At 34.2% G+C, this 16,725-nt stretch overlaps 2 protein-coding genes across 4 annotated transcripts; both read left to right on the top strand.

Moving 5' to 3' along the window:
• The first annotated feature begins 1,378 nt into the window (after positions 1 to 1,378).
• LOC107412309 (ER lumen protein-retaining receptor A) lies at positions 1,379 to 5,134 on the top strand. 3 transcript variants are annotated; one of them, XM_025073176.3, is made up of 6 exons: positions 1,384 to 1,678; positions 2,101 to 2,382; positions 3,096 to 3,211; positions 4,327 to 4,400; positions 4,517 to 4,580; positions 4,672 to 5,134. In XM_025073176.3, exons 2-6 carry the CDS (start codon positions 2,212 to 2,214, stop codon positions 4,706 to 4,708), a joined length of 462 nt encoding a protein of 153 aa, XP_024928944.3. In that variant the 5' UTR covers positions 1,384 to 1,678; positions 2,101 to 2,211; the 3' UTR covers positions 4,709 to 5,134. The 3 variants fall into 3 exon arrangements, with proteins under 3 accessions (XP_048332403.2, XP_024928944.3, XP_015875545.3); XM_016020059.4 differs by having other exon boundaries at positions 1,386 to 1,678; positions 2,117 to 2,382; XM_048476446.2 differs by lacking the exons at positions 4,327 to 4,400; positions 4,517 to 4,580; positions 4,672 to 5,134 and adding an exon at positions 4,011 to 4,307 and having other exon boundaries at positions 1,379 to 1,678; positions 2,117 to 2,382.
• A 786-nt stretch (positions 5,135 to 5,920) lies between these two features.
• Positions 5,921 to 9,236, top strand: LOC107412296 (uncharacterized). The gene is made up of 7 exons (XM_025073173.3): positions 5,921 to 6,078; positions 6,562 to 6,937; positions 7,635 to 7,862; positions 7,960 to 8,314; positions 8,404 to 8,528; positions 8,624 to 8,759; positions 8,859 to 9,236. The coding sequence occupies exons 2-7, from the start codon at positions 6,594 to 6,596 to the stop codon at positions 9,096 to 9,098; spliced, it is 1,428 nt and encodes a 475-aa protein (XP_024928941.1). The 5' UTR covers positions 5,921 to 6,078; positions 6,562 to 6,593; the 3' UTR covers positions 9,099 to 9,236.
• The last annotated feature ends 7,489 nt before the right edge of the window (positions 9,237 to 16,725 follow it).

Below are 16,725 nucleotides of genomic sequence, written 5' to 3'. Positions count from 1 at the left end.
GGTACGGGTTACGGGGAGGCCGCCACACGCAGTTTCGACCTGTTGCCATCCCAAAAGCCAAACAAACAAAAGAAAAGGGATAATATCACAAAAATTCCTTAAACTATTTCTTAATGATATTTTAGTTTTTAAATTATTTTTTATGACAATCATATTTTTAAATTCTTTAAAACAATACATCGTTAATTTCAAATTTAAATTTCATCTAAATATTAGATAGAATACATATATAGTTCTTATATGTCAATACATTGATTTAGCAACTCTCTATGTCTGTATTGCAGCAACATATCCTAAAGAACAATTAATTGGAAAAATTTAAAACTATTTTTATCCAACTTCATCATACAAGATTGTAACAACAAATATGGATAATTTAATATTTAAATCCAAATTAATTGATAGAATTGGATAAAAATAAAGATATTGCATATCAAATTTAATTAATTCCCTACAAAATAAAAATAAAATTTAATCCTTTTTCTTTAAAAAATCAAATTTACTCTTTAAAAATATATTAAATTTCTCCAAATTAATATCCAATATAATAAATTGCCTGTAAAAAATGATAAAACCTACAAATCCATTTCTTCTCTCTCATAAAAATTATCATTCACCAAAAATTAACTTTTCAAAATTCACAATATCCTCCCTATATGGTCTCATATCTCTCCACCATCCACTTTCCAGCGACCCCATGACATCTAGAGTCGAAGTCAACGCGGAGCTTGATGTATCCCCAGGTTCAGTAGCCTTTTTGCCTTTGATAAAATCAACAGTGCATCGATGATCATACCAGACAAGTAGCCATAATCAATATTTATCTAAAAGTTAGCCATAACCGGTGTAGATTAAAGGTTATAGCTGCAGAATCGATGAACCTTGGCCTTATGAAAACTACATCTCCTGAAAGAACACACAAATGGTTATTAAGCATAAATGATCTTTAATGTCCTCATAAAATTGACACATGAGATGAGAGGTATATGCATATTATGTTAAATATTTGGATGGAATTTAAATTTGAATGAATATTATATAACATTATCACAAGAATAGTTTAGAATCTAAAAATGCCATATAGCATATATAGCATATGATACAGTTTAAGGATTTTGTTGATATTATCCCAAAAGAAAATTAGTAATAAATTAACCAAATATTCACAACGCTGACTTTCCACATATCCAACGGATGAAACAACGCCTTGAAGATCGAGCCGCTGAACTCCCCCGATTCATTCAGTGAAGGACTCGTCTTAGGTTGAATTGATTGAAGCCCGGCAAAACCAGGGGCATAATCGTCTCTTTAGGTAAAAAGAAAAATGAAAAAGAATTCATTCAATCATCGTGGAGTGAAAAGCCATGTCCGCCTGCCACGTTGCATCTCCTTTGTTCCTTCCTCCACACACCTTCCCCTTTGTGCACGACACATCGGTTTTTCGATTTTCAATTCCTCTGCGTTTCCTGCGGTGTTCTCCCTCTATTCAAAACCTATTCTCTCTACCTCTCTAATATTCTCTCTGTGACTCTATCTCTCTCTGTATTTTTGCTAGATTCTAGGGCTCGTTTTTGCCATTTTACAACCATGAATATCTTCAGGTTTGCAGGGGATATGACCCACTTGATCAGTATTCTGGTTCTTCTTCTCAAAATTTACGCAACCAAATCATGCTCAGGTAACCATTTTTCTCTCTCACTCTCATTTCTCATCCCTACCATGTTCCTTTTCCCTAGAAAACGCGTCAGAATTGAAACGATGTTCAATGTCGACTTAACTTCCCTGTAATCATTGGAAGTGAAAAAAAAAAAAAAAAAAAACTCAACTCAGTAATGCCGATTGCATGCACCGGATTTTGTTGAAGGAAGTGAAGGTTTTGGGTCAATCAGGGTCGTAATTTATCATCGTGCTTAGTATTTCAAAGTTTATTAACTGGCTAAAGTTTAATTTTTCCTTCCATCTATTCGAACGGAACATTAGGGTTTAGCGTTTGGTTGCTGAAACATACAAAATATGCGATGAAATAATCCTTTGAAGCTTTTCGTTTCGTTTTTTATTTTTCATTTTTTTAACATTTTTTTTGATTATTCTCTTAATTAGCTTTTAATTTTGAAAGGGATTTCGCTTAAGACACAGGAGCTGTACGCCATAGTGTTTGTGGCTCGCTACTTGGATCTGTTCACAGACTTCATCTCTGTCTATAATACTGTGATGAAGCTGGTGTTCATTGGGTGCTCTCTGGCGATCGTGTGGTGCATGCGGTTGCACCGAGTGGTGAGGCGCACGTACAATAAAGATGTCGATACATTTCGCCATTATTTTCTCGTTCTGGGGTGCTTTCTTTTGGCGCTTTTTGTGCATGAAAAGTTCACATTCCAGGAGGTGAGTCATTGTTAAATATATCTGAGGCATCTTGGCGTATTTTACATTTTTGTTACCATGGTCTCGTTGCGGCAATAACAAGGATTCATAACAATTTTCTTCTTATAATCACTTGAATAATGGGTTACACAAGAGATTGGTGTGCTGAATAGACTCTTTTAAGTTTTTTAGAAGATTGTGAATTATTCATTTTTATGTAAACCGGTGCACAACTTAGTTTGGTTCCGTGTCTGGCTTTCTCCAGAAGTTTGAATTGTTTAGTTGTATGTGAAACTGTTTACAACTGCGAGAATTGAAGTTCTACGTACTTGTTAAGAACATTTTATCCTCCAACTTGTATATATGAAACTTTTGGTTAAGCTGTTTCTCTTGAACAAACAATCAATAGGCATGCTGCTGTTAGGAAAATGAGTAGAAATTACTTTGGCTTCATTTCCAGCTTTGGTTTTATGTTACATCTCTTAAGCTCCAAGGGTAATTAAAAAAGGAGAATAAGTGTGATTCTGATATTTGATGAAGACATGTCAGTTTTGGTTTTTCATCTGTAATTTTATTTATAACAATGGGAGAAGTTTGTGACCTTGGCCACTGATTCATGATTGCCAAAAATCAGTGTTGTAAATTTTAATATCGTAGTTATTCTGTCAATCATTTTAAGCCAAATGATGCTCTTACAGAGTTGTGCTTCTAATTTTGGTGCAAACGCATTGCAGGTCTTATGGGCATTTTCAATATATTTGGAGGCAGTTGCCATTCTTCCCCAGTTAGTTTTGCTACAACGAAGTGGCAACGTGGACAATTTGACAGTGCAATATGTGTTCTTTCTTGGGTAAGTACTACTTCCTGTAAGCTGTATGACCTTTGTTATTCTCAAAAGTTTAATTATCTTGTGGTTGACATGGTTTGAGCTTGTCCTCTATTATGTGCAATGTCTTCAAAAGATCTTCCCTCTATGATTGGGTAATTAAACTGAGTTGTTTTGTTAGTTTCTCTTTCCTTTTTGTTATCACTTATGTCCACAGATTAAGTTTGTCAATTTTGTTAATTCAGTTATTTGGCAAATTATATTTGAGAAGCTCTAATTTTAAAATTTTGAGTTGCATATGCAGCAAGTATCTCATGATAAGCTGTTAAATTTTACTATTCTTACATGTTCCTGTTATTTTATTCGCACCATGACCTGGTATTAGGAGGATGTTTATATTGTTTCTTATAAGATCTCATTGGAATTTTATGCTGGTTGTTGTGGACCTCTAATAATATGCTGTTTTTTACAGTGTTAAGAATAAATGACAATGACCTAGTCATGTTGAGTATAAGTGATAGCATCCTATAAATCATTAATTATTGCAGCTGCAATCTTCTCTTGCTGGATTGCCTTCCTCAACTTAAAAGTAACATATGGCTACTTTTTTAAGGAAAAGTGACTACCAAGTTAGGCTCAATCCTGCCATTGGCGGAGAAGAGACCATACCATGAGCTTTTCTTCTTTCAGGAAATAAGGATAATAGTCAAACTTAGATTTATGGGTAGGTGGAAGAGAATACTGTAATGGTGAAGAAATCTTCTAGCTGATGTAGACATTAGCTGTTTCTTTATGTTTATTTGTCTTTTGCATGCAAGGGAAGGTTGGAGCAGTCCTCTCAAGTACAGATGCTACAAGCAATGGATAGATGTACAAAGATATGTACATGGATGCATATTATTTCTATTTACTAGCTTCTTTGTAGAACATAAACAATGGCTTTTTCTTCTTCTGATTTGAATCTTCAGATGGTCTGTGTTTATCTTGTTCCCCACTGTTATAAAACAGTCTTTTGGTCTGTGTTTATCTTGTTCTCCATTGTTATAAGACAGTCTTTTTGCAAAGCCTAATGCATTAAACCGTTTACATGTGAAATGGACTCTAGGTGGAAATACTTATTCTTCTTTTTTAATCTGCAGAGCCTATCGTGCATTCTACATTCTTAATTGGATTTATCGTTACCTCACAGAGCCACATTTCGGTAGATGGATAGGTAAATGATACTAAAAACTATCAAGAACATCATTTTTAGTTTTTATTTATTGTTCTGATAGCTTTTGCTGTTTCTATACCACTTTTCATTCGATATTTGTTTCTGGAACCATGTAGCTTCCGTTGCGGGTCTGGTTCAAACTGCTTTATATGCGGATTTCTTCTACTACTACTTCATCAGGTATTAAAACCTGGCACTTTCTTGCTAATGATCCTGACCTGTAACTCGTTGGATTCAGGTCAATGACAAGATAAAGTTGTTTGTTTTGCAGCTGGAAAAACAACGCAAAGCTTCAACTCCCAGCATGAAGTATGGAATTTTGTTTTCAAAATCTTGAAGCTTCTTGTTCTGAGTCGTAGGGTTGTTACAGCCGGCTGGTAAATCTGAGAATGATAATTGAAAGTAAGAAAGAATGGGATACATGACTATAGTTTTAATTAAGAGAGGAACCCCATCTGCAATCGATGGGGGAAAAACACATCTGGTTTTGGATGGGAGTTTTTCATCTCATAGGCACTTCTAGATTTAGATCAACATACTTATTTTGCGATGATATCTTGATAAGCTGTAACATTTATCTCATCGCTTTGTAAAGATGTTATTTAGATTTGAGAGGGTGAAATTGCAGATATGGCAGAAAATTGTTTAGTGCAGGCAGATACAGTTATTTTTATTAAAAAAGCAAAGGTACAGCTAACCCAGTTACAATACTAAAACTTTTGATATTTTCAGGCTATGCATTATTGACTATAGTTGGGGGAGAGAAATTTCCTTTCGGAACCGGTGCTGAGTCCACCCCAGCCAAGTTAACCAATGAAATTCAAAAAAAAAAAAAAAAAAAAAAAAAAAAAAAAAAAAAAAAAAAAAAAGAACCAAACCTTATTGCTCCGGCTAAAGCGGCAGTTTATTAAATTGTGTATATTTTAAAGTATATTTTTTGGTCGAACCGAATATATATATATATATATATATATATTTGTACATGTTGAACTTACAACTATTTTGGCTTTACGAGTGTGCTAAAATGACACCATCCCCTACATGTACAACATGGTTCATGGTTCATTAAGATTAAAACATTGATTTTTTATTTCAATGATAAATTTTTTTTTTTTTTAATTTTTTTTTTCATAACGTATGGAGCTCAATGGCTGCTGCGACACTATTATTATTATTCTTCTTGTATGAAAATATTTGTGTACATCTGACGGAGTAATCAAACTCTTTTATAATAAAAAACTATTAAGAGTCTGCCCAATTCAGTTTGACTATAATTTACTAAAAAGTAAAAAAGTAAATAGATTCAACCAAAAAAACAAAGGGTAAAAAATAAATTAAAATATTACAAGTGAGTTGCTATTTAACTTTTTAATCTGGGTAGGAAGCGGATGCAGAGTGAGAGTGCGTCACACATCTTCCACGACACGCGTCGTTGACGGACGGAGTCAGAATTGGCGTCTGTGACCGTGGCGTTTGATATTTTCTCGTGCGCGTCTTTTACAATTTTACATTACGATACATACCTAATTGATTTTTTTGCTTTTTTCCCTCTCTCTGCCTGCCGTGGCCACCCCTCCCCTTCCCCTTATAGCCAAACATTTCCATTTTGCTGCTTCGCTTTTTATTGTATCTATCTATCTATCTCTCTAATTTCTCTCTCTGCTCTCCCAATCTCACTGTAAGTCTTTAATTTTCTTTTCCATTTTTTTTTTTTTTTTTTTGCAGCTCCGATCTGGAAACACACCACTTATCCGAGAGCTCAATTGTTCTGATTTTATTTTATTTTATGGTTTTATTATTGAATTTTGTAACAGTAAGATTTTATTAATATCTGCTCAGCTTTACGCAATTTAAATTGTTTTTCTTTCTTTCATTCGGTATTGGTATTTCGTTATATTGACTCTCTTTGTTTTTCCGGAAAATTATTGTACGGTGTTTGAATCTTTTTTTGGTAGTTGATAGGAATGCTGAGATGGTAAATGAATTATTTTCTCGGATGTAGTTAATTTCCTGGGTTAGCAATCAATTGTTGCTTTGGAAAGCTATCATAAACTGCCCATTTTTAATTCATGATTTTTTCACGGAATTTAATAAGTTTACAATCTCAATGAACTTTTTATAAATCCTTGTTATAATTGGTATGCAATTCGCTGTAACACAGGTTGGGCTTGATTTAGTTTCTGGGGGGCTAAAATGGGAGGAGGATTTAGAGTGCTGCATCTGGTGAGACCGTTTCTTGCAATTCTGCCAGAAGTTCAAAGTGCTGACAGAAAGGTTCCCTTTAGAGAGAAGGTGATATACACTGTCATCTCCCTCTTCATATTTCTGGTGTGCAGTCAGCTTCCTCTCTATGGAATACACTCCACCACTGGTGCTGATCCATTTTATTGGATGCGTGCAATTCTTGCATCAAACCGTGGGACTGTGATGGAGCTTGGGATCACCCCTATTGTCACATCTGGACTGGTCATGCAGCTCTTGGCAGGTTCAAAGATCATTGAAGTCGACAACAATGTCCGTGAAGATCGTGCGCTCTTGTATGTGTTTTTGCTGAATTTCTCAACTTTAAGCTGTTTTCCTTGTTTAAGCAATTGCATGTCATCAAGAACTTAGCTTTGCCGCACTTTGATACAATCTCATTAGGCCCATTATTTCATGTGTTTTATGATCTAAGAATCTATTGCATCACTTTTAGTGAGGCTACTTGCTGCTGTTTAGGGCGCATGAACATTTCTAGAAATTTATGCGTTTGACCGTGAAATAAAATGCATGGAAGCTGAACTGAAATTCAATTTAAACTATGAAGTGCCTAAACTTTTTTTCCTCTATACTTGTCAACGACCAGTAATTGTGCACCTCAAAATATATCAGCATCTTGGGTCAACCTTCTTCTAAAATATAAGTTTTCCAGCAGTCGTAGAGAAACTTGCCTTTTATTTCCTGGTGGGATGGTGTTTATTGTTGAACATTTTGTTTGCTGGTTAGAACTTAGAAGTTTCCAAAATGATTTGTGAAACTGTACATTTGTTTAACAAATAACCAAATAGGGAAACCACTGAACTCAGAACCAAAAGATTTATTACTTTAATACTGTTTTAGTCAGGACTGTTCCTGTAACTTTGTGCTTTCGACCTTGGATCTTCTTTTAGCCAATAAAAGAAAACAATGGCAATTTCATGTCCTTTCAGAGTCTGTAATATTTGTAATGATCATACTTATGGCTTTGTTTTGCAGAAATGGGGCACAAAAATTGTTGGGCATACTCATTGCTTTTGGTGAAGCTGTTGCTTATGTCCTATCTGGGATGTATGGTAGTGTTGGTCAACTTGGCGTTGGAAATGCTCTTCTTATCATATTGCAACTATGTGCTGCCGGAATTATTGTGATATGCCTAGATGAACTTCTTCAGAAGGGATATGGTTTGGGATCTGGAATATCTCTCTTCATTGCTACAAATATCTGGTAGGAGATGGCTGATCTATATCTATTTTGTAACCTTTACTTATTACTCATCATATGATCCAGCTGTTCCAATCCTTTATTTGTCTTGACTGTGCAGTGAAAGCATTATCTGGAAAGCTTTTAGCCCCACAACTATTAATAGTGGTCGGGGAGCTGAATTTGAAGGTGCTGTTATTGCTTTGTTCCACCTGTTATTAACTAGGCAAGACAAAGTTCGTGCTCTCCGAGAGGCATTCTACAGGCAGAACCTTCCAAATGTGACTAACTTGCTGGCTACTGTCTTAGTCTTCCTCATTGTCAACTACTTGCAAGGCTTCCGTGTGGTTTTGCCTGTTAGATCAAAGAACGCCCGTGGACAGCAGGGCTCATATCCAATTAAGTTATTCTACACTTCCAACATGCCAATCATTCTTCATTCTGCTCTTATTACTAATCTTTATTTTATTTCCCAGGTACATGAGTTATTAAAATCACTGGAATGATTAAAGAATTGAAACTACTTCTTTGTTGAGAATTACTTATACGGTTTGTTTCTGTACAGTTGCTATACAAGAGGTATAGTGGAAATTTCTTGGTGAATCTGTTAGGTATATGGAAGGAATCTGAATATTCAGGCCATTCTATTCCAGTAGGTGGCCTTGCTTACTATGTTACTGCCCCAGCAAGGTGATGCTACATTTTCATTATTACCTCTGTAAAACTTTCAGAAAGCAAGAAGTACTGATTCTTGTTTTTCTTTTTCAATTTGTTTCTTATTGCAGCCTGGCTGATATGGCAGCCAATCCCTTCCATGCTCTGTTTTATATAGTGTTTATGCTCTCTGCTTGTGCACTCTTCTCGAAAACATGGATTGAAGTTTCTGGCTCCTCTGCAAGAGATGTAGCCAAGCAGCTGAAGGTACTTTTATTGTCATTATTGTTTGCAAGGTCATTACTCATCACTCATCTCTATGGGTGGTTTTTATATGTGTTTCATATGCATTGCTTGATACTGTAGGAGCAACAAATGGTGATGCCTGGACATCGAGAGTCAAATTTACAGAGGGAACTTAATCGCTATATTCCTACTGCGGCTGCATTTGGTGGGATGTGCATTGGTGCTCTCACAGTGCTGGCAGATTTCATGGGAGCAATTGGCTCAGGAACTGGTATTTTGCTCGCTGTTACAATCATATATCAGTACTTCGAGACATTTGAGAAGGAGAAAGCCAGTGAACTTGGCTTCTTTGGGTTCTAAGACTTAGGCATCTAGTGAACTTCCTTTGGTAAAATATGAGAGATATAGTTAAATTTTATGTGGTTAACATATCAACGAAGAAATCTATTCATTTTCGGGTCTTGTTATGAAAATCGTATTTAAGGTTTTTAGCGTCTATCAACATGCTTAAAACCCTATTATACTCGCATTTAGCATTAGTAAGACAAAAATGAGAGTGAAATTATTTTTGCTAGATCTTTGCTATTAAGACAAGGTTTTGCATTCATAATTTTTGATAAACAAAATGTCATTACAGCCTATTCAAAAGCATCCTTGGTGAACCTCTTCCATAAGAAAAATAAATAAATAAATAAATAAAATAAAAATAAATTCGCTTCCACAAAGAACACCCTCAGCCTACCATTTCCCCCAAAAAAAACAAAAAAAGGAGGGGGCAAAAACCACCAAAACAACATTGGTGATTGTTCCCCCTCTGCTCCAGGTGGTCCAATCATAAGCATGATCAAGTCACCAAGAACATCATATATAAAATAATGGTAGATAATGGAAACGATATCGAAATATTTACTTCTATTTTTTGTGCTTATAACGAGTGGAATGCGACATATGGAAACATTGATAACAGAAAAATTGAGCTCCATGAGCCTCTTACTCGTTGGCGGAAGATGAATATTTGTTAATAATTTTTATTTGGATGATTAACGAAGGGAAAGGAAAGGAAAAGATATGAAAAATAATAAATATTTTTATACAATAATAATAAAAGTAATTTTGGGATATTGAAAAATTTATTAAAGTTTTTTTCCTCTCCATCAATTTTCTGAGGAAAACAATCCCGATTAAAATAAAATAATCAATTTCTTCAATTTCCATCTCATTTTAACCATCCATACAAATGATTTAATTTTTTTTTTCCCTCTATTCCATCAATCCAAACATAGTATTAAATCCAATATAATAATAAAAAAATTGTTATGAAATCTAAAACAACCAAAACAAAACAAAAAAAAAAAAAGAAAGTAAAAACTATTTAGTAATTTAATAAAAAAATGGTTGTGTAAATAGATATTTTGGTTGTGTGAAAATGTGAAAGAGAAAAGCCCAATATTCAAATTTGATGGATCTATAAAACGTACCCAATTTCCGCTCTACGCGTCATTCCTATATAAAATTATTAGAACAACTTTTAGCCTTAGCTTATTACATTCATATATATATATATATATATATATAGAAAAGGTCGATGACTTTAGCAAAATATCGGCGATAATATTGGATTTCGACAAGCATCGACACTGACAGAGAGGGGAAGAAATGTTGCCAATGACCGCCTCTTTTTCCGTCTTCGATTTTAAAAACACAATTGAGAGAAAACAAAAACAAAAACAGAGAAATAATAAACTAGAAAGAAAAAAAGAAAAAAAATGTTTTTCTTCTTTGTTGAGGAGTGGAGCAACAAGTCCGGCAGATGCTAAAATAGGGTATTGAAGCGTGTACGATTGTAATATAATTCCTATACTGTATATATATATATATATATATATATATATATATATATTATTTTGTTAATTTTTTTATATAATATATTTTTTACTTATAATAATTTTTAATATGTATGTATTATTTGATTATCATTATATTTTAATTATTATATATTTTGATATTATTTAACTATATTAATTATTTCATATATAAAAATCTATCTTCTAAATTAAATATTTATAATTTTTGTAATTTTATTAATATTTCTGTCGAATATCGATATTTCGATAAAATCATATTTTTGATATTTTTATTGATACCAATATTTTCATAACTAATTGCAGGTATAATCTATCAATGTCTCCACTTACACAATCTCCATCATCCATTTGGTGTACCTTTCTTTCATCTTGGCTATCATTTGTATATAAACTTGTAATTCATTGCATGAGTTTCAAGAACATAAGCACAATTAAATCCCAAACAAATAAATAAATAAAATCAAACAAAACCCACCCGCAAAAGTGCTCTTATAGGGTCAACTTTCTGACTGTCTCTAGAAAAGTCACCAACTCAATCTCGTGATAGAACTAAAAATAACTAACTCCAACTCCAATAGTGAACTCCTAATAAACCATAATCCAATGATAAACCGTAACAGAATCTCATTCAGCAATAATCACAAACACCTTGTTTGCTTCTAGCTATTTAATGCAATGCACCATATCCCTTCCTCTGTTCTTGAGAAACCCCTGAATTCCTTATATCTCTGTTTTTCAGGCCAACTCTTTCGCTCTTTCCCTCTCTCCCTCCCTCTCTCTCCCTCTCTCTCTCTCTCTAAAATCATTAACCTAATCCCGTAACAAAACTAAAAATACCTAACTTTCAACACCAATGGTGAACTATACAGAAAACCAACTCGTTGGGTAATATTCACAAACAGCTTGTTCACTTCTAGCTACTGAATGCACTGCACTATACCCCTTCCTTTGTTCTTTCACAAACCCAACCGCATTTGCTCATATAACCAGAAACCCGTTCTTTTTTCTTTTTTGCCTTTCTTTTTTCTATTCATTTGGAACTTCTTGATTGAAACCCAAAACCACATTGAAACCCAAAGCTTTTTTTTGTGTTCCTTCTTTCTTTTTTCCTTTCATTTAGAACGCTAGGTTCTTCATCATTGAAACCCACATTGAAACACATTGTTATTTTCTGTACCAACAAGGATGGGGTCAACCAAGTTAGGCTTAGAGAAGTCCTTAGCAATCACATATGGTGAGATTATGGAGCTCAATAGACTGGTCATGAGCAACACTTTTGAGCAAGAATTCCAAAAATCAGGAGTGAGAACCACCATTGAACAATTGGAGAAAGACAAGGTTTGTCAGGATTCGTCCAAAATTTCTCACCGGAATCCTAGACAAGCCCTGATTCCAGGAAAACCCTACCGGACCCTCCAATAAAAAATCTAGCAGAATCTCCCCTAAGGGTTGGACTTACCACAAAATTTCCTACACAGAAAACACACTCCAATAAACACCATCTTATTCCTCCCATCTTGCTACAATTTGTTTCCACAAATTTACAGCACTCCAAAATAATAACAGGGAATTAATGTAGTATTTAATAAAATGTGTCCAATACAATATACAGAGAATTATACAAATAAATATGAAATTAATACAATGTCAGATAAAGAAGTAATACAAGGTGGAGAGAAAAAAGGGAGGAAATGCTTTTTAGATTTTCGGCAATGAACTGAGACGTCGGGCTCGCCCCGGACGATCAATGTCTCCCAACTTGGGCCTAGGGGAACGGAATTTAAAAATATGAGATATTAATTATCTCAGCGAGTGACCCTATCTACTATACAATTATAATATTAATAATATAATAATAAAAGAAATTTAATTAATCAATGCCAAACAATTAAATAAATAATTATAATAAATATTTGAAATAATGTTTTCTTTCAAAAACCCTTACAGTTCACTAAGTTGGAAAAGTTCCTCTTTTAAAACATTTTCACAAAATTCAATAATTGTACCCCAAAAATCAAGGAATAATTAATTAAATAAATTATAAATAAAATACATTAAATTAAAGATCTAGAATGTATAATAAGAAACAAGAATAATTTTAATAACAATTATTAAATTGTACACAAAATGTCATAAATAAAATAAGTAAAATCACAATAAAATTTACAGAAAAATAATCAAGAAAATATCAAATTAAACGGAATGCAATAATTTAGAATGTACATAAATACAAATATTAATTTAGAATTCAATATATACATTAAAAATATTTTTTAAAAATCCAATAATTAAATTTAGAGTAAACATCACTAGATAAAATAAATAAAATCGTAAATAAACTTATATTAAAGAAATTTGGCATAAAACAAAAATAAACTTAGTATATAAATTATAAAATTTATTGTTTAAATCAATGAAATAATCAAGGAAACATTTTAATAGATTTTAAATCTCAATTTAAAATAGATAAAAGAATACAATAACATTCATGTTAAAATCTCAAAATTTAAATAAATAATATCAATGTGGTAAAATAAAATTATAAAACACCAATTTAAAATAATTGATAAAAACATGAATAAATACATTTTAGAAAATATTAATTGTAAATAGGTGATAAAACAAGTTAAATACATTTAATTCAAATACGACTTTAAAACTTTAGAATTTGAAATTTATATCTGAGAAACAATACTTGACGCACCACATTATATACCAGTGATGTCCTATGATACCCAGCGTCCCGAGTACCATCTGGCGGGAGGTTAAAGAGAGAAACTTGCATACGGTCGCTTCGGCGTCCCGACAATGCTGCTGCTTAAATCGTCATCCAGGCCATGGAGGGGGGCAGTTTATGGCCAATATTAAACTTGTCTGCCCTTGATTCGATGGCAACTCACGGGAAACATTATAACTTGCGCGCTCATCCACATACATAGTACAGAACACCAGTACTGTATGAATGCGTCTAAACAAATAACCAAATTTATTATTAAAATACGCAATTTTTTTCAAAATTCACCATGGGAATTATACCATTTTTCAAACTCACATTCCCACATTTTTTCTTTAATCCTCATCATAAATCCATCACTTTAAAATCCATCAAGTTCAAATCCATCAATTTGAATATACAAATTTTTCAATGGCATAAGGTCAAGCCATTAATATTTTAATGCATAAATATTTTTAAAGCATAATAATTTAAATCCATATTTTTCTCGAATTCTCAAAAATCAATTTAAATCAGTAATATGAAAACCATATAAATTCCATATATAATTAATTCATATAATTGTGCACAATAATTGAATAATAACCATAGTAATAATTAAAATAAATCAAAACCACAATTTCTTTAAATTCCCAAATATATTCTTTTGGCACCAAAACATATATTAAAAACATTATAAATTGGCAATACAATTCTAGATATAAATTCTCATAATATTGAACACATAAACATATTTTTGAAATATTCAATTATGAAATATTCCAACAAATTAATTTAATAATTAATAATTTCAATTTCAATTTTATAAAATTCTTTAGATCAAAATATTTCTTAATATATAAATATTTTGTTTCACTCAATTAAGCATCAAATTTCCAAATATAAATCTACTAAATATTTATCACATAGAATATCAATTTCAAATATTCAATTAATACAAATTATTCACAAATTTTATTCCCGAAATTAATTTGAAGGTGGGTCACTCACATCGAGCACGCAATCCAACCAAGATCCTCCATAGGATTAATTCTACGGCTCACACATGCTCCTAAAACAACAATATTACACAGGGTCAAATAAATTAATATTTTATTTAGGTAAATAATACCCAGTAACCGGGGGGTTTAACACAAATGACAACCAAAATTTATGAGTAATATACCGAATCGAAGCTTGTAAAACGAGGATTACGAATCTGGTCTTACCTCTCGGAGATCGGATCCGAGGTGGCCGGAATCTCGTCAGAAAGCTCTTGGATTTTAGACCCTCGATTCTCACAATCCGTTAAGAATTGAGGAAAGTGGACACCGGATTTGGGTTCAAGGAGATTGAATTTAGTGGGGAAGGATAGGTGGGGTGATCGGAAACTCACCGGAATCCACCACCGCCGGCGGCACGTCCGGTGACCACTGGTCGTGAAACTTGGTGAAGTGGTAGATCTGGTGATGGGTAACTCAACAGGACCGGCAGTGAGGCAAACGGAGGTCTGGTTTGGGAGATATTGGCGGGAGAAGGAAATCGACCACTTGTCGAAAAATGCCCTGATCTAGGCTCATCGCCAACGATCTGGCCGTGATTTTTGGCTGGTCAGCCAATTTTCAGGTGGGATTCAAGCTAGGGTGGCGCGTGTAGGTGGAAAATGACCAGATGGCGGTCAACGGTGGTGGCCAGTGGTGGTGGTCTCTCCTCGCTCTCTCTCTCTCCTCGCCTCTTTCTCTCTCTTCCCTTTCCGGCCCACATGTGTTTTGGCCAAAATAAAAGCCACCCGTGGGTGACACTGTTTACTCATGGGATTGGCTGAAAATACGACACATGGCATATACTATTCACTCAAGTCAAAATATATTAAAATATTACAATGTTCGGAAAATTTTGCATATCCATAACTTTCAAACCACATGTCCAAATCGGACATACCGCTAGTCTATGAACTCGTATCGACGAGTACTTCACAACCATGCATGATTCAAAGCTCAACTTTGCATGAGCAAAAAATCAACTCTGGCAACTCTTGGACAATTTGGACCTCAACTTGTTTTGCTCATAACTTTCCAACCGTAGCTCCGTTTTCGGTGTGCTACTAGTATATGAACTCGTGCTAACGTTTACTTTTTAACGGTACCTCGATTATTGTGAAATTCCACCGAAAGTAAAAAGTCAACATTTGATCCCTTCTTAGTCAACGACGGTCAAACCCGATCAACCTTGGTCAAATTTTAGAAATTTTCTATGCATTTCGAGACGGGGTGTTACAAGGTTCCTATCAAAAAACTCATCTCCGAGCTCAAAGATGGGCGATTGCTCCCATCTCCATTTCCTTCGAGTGCGGGTTCCACAATGGTGATGTGAAGCGTTAGTCGGTGCATGATCAACTTGCTGTTCGGCTTTGTGAAATCCTCATCAAGCTTACCTTCTTCATGCTCGAGTGGCAAGAACTGCACTCAAGGTTCGACAGGTTACAATCTTTCCTGAATAATCTTTCAAATCTCGATTTCTTCTGTCATTCATGGGTTGTTAGTATGATCCAAAAGCTGCTATATTGTTCAAGCAGGCGATTCTTTTAATGATACAGCAGCTTTTGGATAATGCTAGCGACCCACGAGTGACAGAAGAAATCGAGATTTGAAAGATTATTAAAGAAAAATTGTAAGCTATTGAAACTTGGGTGCAGTTCTTACCGCTCGAGCATGAAGAAGGCAAGCTTGATGAGGATTTCACAAAGCCGAACAGCGAGTTGGATGATGCGCTGACAAATGCTTCGCATCACCATTGTGGAACCCACACTCGAAGGAAGTGGAGTTGGGAGCAATCGCCCATCTTTGAGCTTGAAGATGAGTTTTTCACTCGAAACCTTGTCTTTCTCCAATTGTTCGATGGCGGCTCTCAATCTTGATTTTGCTTAAAAGTGCTGCACATGACCAGACTACTGAGCTCCATAATCTCACCAGTTCTCTAAGCCTAACTCAGTTGACCCCATCCTTAATGGTACAGAAAATAACAATGGGTTTCAATGTGGGTTCTGGGTTTCAATCAAGAAGAACCTAACATTCCAAATGAAAGGAATAAAGAAAGAAATAACACTGAAAAAGCTTTGGATTTACATGGGGCCTTGGGTTTCAATCAAGAAGTTCCAGATGAATGGATAAAAGAAAGGCAAAGAAGAAAAAAGAACAGGTTTCTGGTTATATGAGCAAATGCGGTTGGGTTTGTGAAAGAACAGAGGAAGGGGTATAGTGCAGTGCGTTCAGTAGCTAGAAGCAAAGAAGGTGTTTGTGAATGTTAGCCAATGAGTTGGTTCTTTGTTCAGTTCATTGTTGATGTTGGGAGTTGATTATTTTTATTTCTGTTACGAGATTGGGTTTGTGATATTAGAGAGAGAAGGAGG

Source organism: Ziziphus jujuba, chromosome 1, assembly GCF_031755915.1.
Source record: "Ziziphus jujuba cultivar Dongzao chromosome 1, ASM3175591v1".
In the NCBI taxonomy this organism is placed as follows: Eukaryota; Viridiplantae; Streptophyta; class Magnoliopsida; order Rosales; family Rhamnaceae; genus Ziziphus; species Ziziphus jujuba.
The sequence above is the reverse complement of the archived record's forward strand: the minus strand, read 5'-3'. Positions and strand labels throughout refer to the sequence as shown.